General features: G+C 37.1%; 1 protein-coding gene across 1 annotated transcript in view; it reads right to left on the reverse strand.

Annotated features, from left to right (window-relative positions):
* Positions 1 to 6,172, reverse strand: part of ADAMTS20 (ADAM metallopeptidase with thrombospondin type 1 motif 20) — an 82,077-nt gene extending 75,905 nt beyond the window's left edge. The window contains exons 1-2 of the mRNA XM_088141750.1: positions 5,829 to 6,172; positions 4,366 to 4,712 (exon numbers count right to left, since the gene is read on the reverse strand). Of these exons, the coding sequence (XP_087997876.1) occupies positions 4,366 to 4,712; positions 5,829 to 5,919 (438 nt within the window). The 5' untranslated portion in view covers positions 5,920 to 6,172. The remainder of the gene's footprint in view (positions 1 to 4,365; positions 4,713 to 5,828) is intronic.
* Between the last annotated feature and the right edge of the window lie 1,587 nt (positions 6,173 to 7,759).

The raw sequence follows: 7,759 nt of genomic DNA on the forward strand, positions 1-7,759 counted from the left end.
TAATAGTCATCACATGGATCAAAGAAGATTCCCATACTTTATTTGCTTTTGATTTAAAGCAAGCAATAATGGAACAGAAACAATTCTCTTGTATATCAGCACTTGGCATAGAAAAAAAATTTTTTTTCCTTTTGGTGTTGAGTTATAGAGGGGCTATACTTAATGATATACTGTAAAAGATGACACTACTTTTTAGTGGCTTATTGTAAGTGAATTTATAATTATGAAGACGTAACTTGGATTGGATGTAACATAGCACTATGTAACAAAACTCTTGAAAACTTGATTTTATTTGCAAAAGACATAGTTTGCCTATGGAAGTGACATCAAAGAGCCACAACCAAGATGGAACTCCATATAAATGAAGGGGTAAATCAGAAGTAACATAAGTTAATTCATGATAAACTAATAATTATTTTAAATGGAAATATGAAGAAATACATACTATATTTCTGAAAGGCAATATATTCAAAATAAATGTGAAATGTTATGTGATACTTGTTTGAAAGTCACTGGAACAGAATTGGAGAATATAAATAAGTTGTTTTCATTCTTCTTCCCTTCCTGTGAGTTCATTACTTAACAGTCAGGAGAAATATGTTAAGACTGGGGTTGTTTCTCTAAATGATTAGGAATATATTGCTATACAAACTCAAATACTTGTCTAGAGAATCAAATAAGCCTAATAAGCTTTTCCTTCCCTTTGGCAAAGGACTTATTTGGGGCTTATGGAATGAGGATAATTTGCATGCACCTTCTAAGTTCAACATGGACTTGGGAATAAGCACAAGATGGGGATAACAAGGCTTGCTGCTCCTGGGGCTTGCAAAGTTAGAGACCTCCATTTTTCGGTAGTTGTAATACATTGTGCATGAACAACCCTTAAACTAAGAACGTTTGGGCTGTTTAATAAGGTAGCAAAAAGGTTCTGCATTGTATAAACACATTAAATCTTTTTTAAATTTCTCTAATTCCATGTCCAGATGGGAGATTACACAGGATATCATAAGTAATGCTGTATAGCACATCCAGTTTCTCATACAGTCTTGCTTCATCAGAAAATTCAAGAGTGAAAGCACAAAGTAAAATTTTGCTAAATTATAATGAATAAGATAAACTAAAACCACCAAAGTCATATCCTACCTGGAAGGCAATTACGTTTCTTAAATTATTGCTAAGGACTAATTCTCAAGTTTTATCTCCATGTTTAACAAGTCCTTAAAATGCAAACATGCATATTATGAACCCTGATTCATTCTGAGCAAGAAATACCCTTCATCAATACTACCAGTATCCTTTGTGTTAATAAATGAAACATATAACCCAATATAAGTTTGGTAACTATATATTTAAAATTTAAAATGTTATTTTAATAAAATAAATAACTCTCAAATCTGTCTAGGGAAACAGTTAACACGGCAAAGCCAACTGTTTTAACAATTTAGAGCATGATCTAGTCATTTTTGCATATTTGCATCCTCTCCCTTCCTTACATACTGTTATTGTAAATGAGTTTTCTACTGATGATACACAATTTTCTCACCAACCCTCCTGTGGCAAAATCTGAATTATCAAGCACTTACACATGCCCACTGGTGTATATAAGCAATCAGCTAGATGTGGTACTTTTTCAATATATCTCAGTGCAGTAAGTACAAGCATAGTGAAACACAGCTAGAAATTGAGTGGTAATAATTCTAATTATAACAAGATTAGGTTATCCAAGCATGTTAATATGATATCCAGATATACCAAGCCAACTAACATACCACCACAATCAATCAAACTGTCTTAGATTAAAAATACTTCTGCTGTTTTAAGTGACTTGTGAAGTATATCTTTTGGAAAAGTTCACAATTAAAATGTATTGTGAAATCAATTGTTTACAAGCTCCTAATAATCAAAGACTTAGAAAATCAGTTTTCTTTAGGTCAGATCTCAAGGCAGTTGCTCCATAGGACTCAAATTTACCTATATCACTGGCGATACAATATCTATAGATGGGTACATATTGTTATTTCTGGAAACATGGAACTCAGACCAAAATTCAGAAGATTTTTGTTCCTCTTTAATGAATGACACAAATTTCAATCTATTTTGTTGATACACAAAACAAAATACACAAAAATAGAACTTTCTGTTTCTGCCTATAAAAAAACTGTTCAAACACTTGCAACTTACATTACACATTAGGTGGTCTAGTGTAGTGCATAAACTTGCATAAATCACTTTCCAGCTTTTGTTCCAGTGGTGTCTACGGAGCAGGGAGTACATGGTCAGATTGATGAAAACAACATTATGGCATGGTGCTGCAATGTAATGTAATGTAAAGTTGTAAAGGCTCATCCCTTTTCTATAGGTGTTATAATATTGGGGACACCACTACTTAATTCCATCTTTAACATACAGATTTAGCCTTCCAATTTGTAATTCACAAATAGCAGAGATGGATGGCTACCTACTTAAACTGTACTAAAAAGTGTTTAGACAAATTCACTGAGAAGGAGATTATTCATGGCTACTAACTGTGATACTATTTATTTAAAAAAGTAAAGACTCCATTAATCAAGCTCAAATTCTGATGATTTATGGACACATTTATATAATTTTTTTGGCACAATACAGAAGTGGTTTGCCATTGCCTTTTTTCTGGGATGTGTTTTCAATTTCCATGTCTAACCTACAGCCATGGGTTTTCCTGGTGGCTTCCCATAAAAATACCAAGAGTGCGCAGAACTACAACCATAGAACTTCTGAAGCATTGAGAATGGCCCTTCCCGAACTAAACACATCACATCATGGAACACTTCACATGACCTTGTAATGTATCACCTACAGTATCACACCTATTATGTTTTTCAACACCAGTTGCTGGAGATCAACAGTGGGAAATTACTATTGTGCTCACAACCAAGTTGTGAGTTTCTCATCTTACTGGCCCCCATGAAAACATAATACTTGATTATATGTGACATTGGTTTAATTATCACACTTTATCATTTTTAATTATAATCTTAGTTTTTTTCTTTATAATCTTAATGTCTGCTTTATAATCTTAATGTCTGCAAGACTTGGAGGTGTGAAAATTATTCTTTTTTTCCATGTCTCCTATAAGAAAGTTATGAGAAACTCTACTCTTTCAAATTCTTATAAAGAATAGCAACAGTAGTGGCTGGGAAGGAAGAGTAAGGAAAAAGAAAAAGTGAAAAGGCTAGAAGTTAGCAATATAGTCTGCTAAATTCCAGCATCATTCTTCAGATCATAGGCATTTATGGGGCATATCAAGGGGAGCAAATTATGAAACACGTGCCACAACACAAATCACATGACTTACGCATGCATCTGAAATTAGAATGCAACTACAAAAGACTCACATCATGATTCATGTTTTGACATTTTTGTATAATTAAGATTTGTACCAGATACCTATGCTTTCAACTAAAAATCGCAATAAAAACTAAATCCTCATTTAGCAACTACCTCGGAGAGCAACTATTTGCAGTTACGGCGATGATGAAAAAGTAACTTTGTGGCCAATGCCTACATTTATGATCTTCACAGCAAAACTCTGTGACCTTAATTAGTTGATTAGAATCCTCTGGTGGGCTGGTGCTAAAGGCTTTCTTTTGCCACCTAAGCTGCACACTACTGAAGCAGCCAGTGCTAGCGCATTCTTTTTGATGCATATTCCCCATTGTGTGCCTGCTTACTCTCTTGTAATCCCTTCCTCTCCAATGAATGCAAATAGAAATATCAATTCCCTTCTTGCTAATTATCCCCCTGCTGGAGTAAGCATTCCAAAGGGCGGGGGAGTGTGGGGAAAAAGGGCTATAAGATTTGCCCTTTTATCTGGCTTCTTTGTGAATCAAGTTCCGGTAATCTTCCCTGCCACTGGAGCTCATTTGGCTGTTTGGGGTTGTATCCTTCTGATGATGTAAAGCAATGAAAGGATGAAGTAAAATCGTAAGCACAGTTATGGTCATGTGATTTTTAACTTAGTGATCATTTTGCTTAATGACCAGGTTCCAGTCCCAACTGTGGTCGCTAAATGAGGACTATGTGTACAGTTTCATGACTTGTATTTGTCACTTGTAAGGTGACATTGTCATTTTACACTATTCAGAAGAATACTGTTATCTTAGATACTGATGCTATCTTGGACAGATATTACATATACATCTCATATGCATCTCAAAAAATTTCTAGCTTGAAGCATCCATATTACTACCAACAGCAACATAACCTATAGGTTCAAATATCATGCAGAAAGCTTCCACCTATCAGCTCTTCATCGGTCAAGTTCCCTTTTTTCCTTCTCTGACAAAAGGCACATAAATAAATAATAATACAAAATGTAGTGCTTACCAGGCCACCACAGATACTGAAGACTGCAGTGTGTATTTCCTGTGCATTAACATGTCCACGATAGAAACAATGGTGCAGGTCTGAGGCAGAATGTGTTTTTATATTTCCCAGGTGCACCTCAGTGTAATGAGGAGCAATAAAACTGGTATCAGCACTTAAATTCAGCAGGAAAATGTGTCCATAGGCGCTAAACTGATAATGGCTTCTGAAAGGAATGGGTTCCAGTAGTGTTTCCATGCTCCTTTTCCTCCTTTTGAAGTGGTGAGTGTGAGGGAAAGCTTCTCCAAATTCATTTACTCGTACAGGTGTCACTATTTCATATGATGACAGATGTTTCACCAAAGTCTCTGCAACCAACACATAAAGGAACAATCTTTCAAAATACAATGAATATCTGCATTCTAAAGCTTATAAAAGACATCAGGTAAGGCTGCTTTTTGACTTGGTGAATTAGTACTATCCAACTTGTGTACAGGTATGTGTGTTTTAATGCATACACTCACAAATGCTGTGTTTTACCCATTACTTGCACTTGTATACCACTATTTTCTTTTTCACCCTAAATTAAATTGAAGCTGTACACATTCAATAAATAGTACCAAACATCAAAACAAAGCTTTACATATAAGATTATTTCCAACACTGCATTTCTTTGACTTATTTTGACAAGTGTATGTGGAGAAGCAAATACAAAATGTTAAAATGTACTCCACACTGTGAGATTAGAAAGCCAAAATAAATGTCTCCAATTCACGCATGTCCGATCTTTCCAACAGTACAAATGTGTTTTTTGTAGATTTTCTGCATCTTTTCCCATGGAAAAATTCAAGTATGAATAATGAAAGGATCTCATATGTTATATAATGTTAAATCACTGTCAAGTTGTTGATCTGTCCAGTCCACACACAAAAAGTCCAATTACAAATAACAGCATTCAGAGTTTGATCCTAGTGCACCCAAGTCTTAACTGCTGTCTAGCAACTGAAGATTGGGACCAGTCATCTACTGTACTGACAAAACTGCCCAGTCTAACTTAGGCTAAGTCTAAAGCTGGAAAATGGTTAGCCCTGAAATTTATATATGAATTAATCATACTCGCGGGAACTTCAATTATTTTATTATTCAGGACAATACTTTATAATAGGATAGGTATAATTTCAATGGAAAAATAATCGAACCGAGGACAAAAGTGAACGCACGGAGCCCACAATCTCTATTTTAGGAACTGAAAGCAACCAGTTAAGCGACTTCTGGCCACGCTTCACAGCTGCCCGCTCCCGCACGTGCAAAGCTCTCTCCCGTAACGCACGCGCGCTTGCCTCATGTCGCCACTCCACGCCAGCGCCGAATGCCCGGGTTCCTAGAAAGCTGCTGTTGGCAGCTGGGCAAATTTCAGCGTCGGGTACCCGAGCGTTTGTGCGCACGTATACACATTTATGCTCTCCGTTCGAGCACGCTTTTACCTTGCTTGGGGTGCAGACGAACTTCCCACGTCTTGGTGGCAAGAAGGGAGAGAAAATACAGCAGAGGCGCCAACCCCTCCGGAACCCGCATGGTCTCCCCACTTTCCTCTGGAGGAAAACCTGCACCTTCTCCCCGTCGCCGTGGCTTTGCTCGCGGCGACTATGTTGCCTCAGCGACTACAGCCTCCCCTTGGCTGGGCCGACTCCGGAGTGCGAGGTTTATGCATGTTCCTGTGGCGCCCACCCTGTTCTCTCTTGCCTTCGCGGAGTCCCCTTCTCCTCCTTCCCGCTCCCGCTCGACCTGTCCGCGCTGTGCTCGCTTCTGCCTGCTGCCAGCCCTCCAGACTCGCTCTCTCTTCAGTGCCACACAAGAAAGAAAGAGTGGCAATTTCGCTGACTCTGTGACTACCCCGGGACCCCCAACATCAAAGAATCTGCCCGCCCCCTTGGGGCAGGGAACTCAGCAGCGATTGGAGGAGTCTGACGTTCCCTACACGCGCGCACACATACTTGATGTTCTGCGGCTTCTTACACAGAGGCGTAACAGACTTCAGCCCTGCGGCCGTTTAATCTGACCGTGTTAGATACTCCTTCGTTTATTTTAGGTCAAAGATGCAGGCCAGCTACAGGGCAAGCAAAGTAAGAGAATACAAAACCCCTTTACGTGCTCAGTTAAAAAGTTCTTACAAGAATTTATGAAAATCCAGCCTGGGTTGCTGAGGTTCTAGGTTTTCTCACCAAAGTCATATTAAAAACTTTCAACCCTAAACAGCTGTAGTAGGATTCCTTTTAGGGAGACCAATTCAGCTGTGAACTTTACTTTTAGTGAGGTTGATTTGGTACTACCTGGAGATACATGTATAAAACAGTCCTTAGAAATCTTTACTATTGGCCTACATTTTCAAACTCCAAGTTCTGTTTTGTTTTAATTTTAGCAAAAAGTATTAAATTTCATGTGCTCTCTTTTTTATAAATGTCATATTACTGTAAATCACTGGGATTTTAGGAAGGCCTCTTGGGTACAGGTCTAATGGATGATATCAAAATGAAGACAAGTATCTAAAACTGTTTGCATTCAGACATTTATAGCATTGTTAGAGACTCAGTATTTTAGCCAATTTCCTTATTAGAATGCTTCATATAGCAAGTAATAGAACCGCCTTCCCAAATGTGGTGCCTTCCAGATGTGTTCGATCCATTCCCACTGTCCACTGTGCCAGTATGGCTGTTGGTCATGCTTGTTAAGGATAATGGGAACTGAAGTAAAAAACATCTGGTGGATATCAAGTTGGAGAATTTAGAGAGTAAGATTTATCTTTCTTATTTTAAAAAATATGTAGCCACAGAACAGAATTTCAAAATCCCCTAATTTTTTTTATTCTTTAATTTTCAAATTTTGCATTGATAATACAATAATAACACCAATAATAAAAGCCTTTATTATGATCAGGTCATGCACACATAGTTCTGTGGCAAGAGGTACAGAGCTTGGGGGAAAAAATTAAAATATTATTAGACAAATTGTACAGAATAAGAGAAAGTGGGCTAAAATATTAAGGGTGGAAATACTAGGCTACAGAAGAAAATAAAAATTAAAAGAATTAAAATTAGAGAATAACTATTAAATGGATACAGTCTTAGATATCTCAGCTACTAAAACACCAAAATCATGATTTAAATTTGCTAAAACGTTAAGAAGTATGAGAAAGAATCCTAGATAAGTATGATTATAAAGAAGAGCTGTGCATAGACATGGTTTAATATTCTCCCCAAAGTATTTCAAGTATGATCATGAGAAGTGGTATATGCAGTGATTATACAATTCATGGAGAAACAATGGTAATTGTGCAACACTTTGCTACATAGACTTCATCCTCAATTTACTAGCTAAAAGGAAGAGAACAAGATCATTGACTTCTAGATGTCCACAT

This window comes from Python bivittatus, unplaced genomic scaffold, assembly GCF_059951505.1.
Source record: "Python bivittatus isolate LINGU-HERP-01145 unplaced genomic scaffold, Pbiv_v1 ctg000330_np1212, whole genome shotgun sequence".
Classification (NCBI taxonomy): domain Eukaryota; kingdom Metazoa; phylum Chordata; class Lepidosauria; order Squamata; family Pythonidae; genus Python; species Python bivittatus.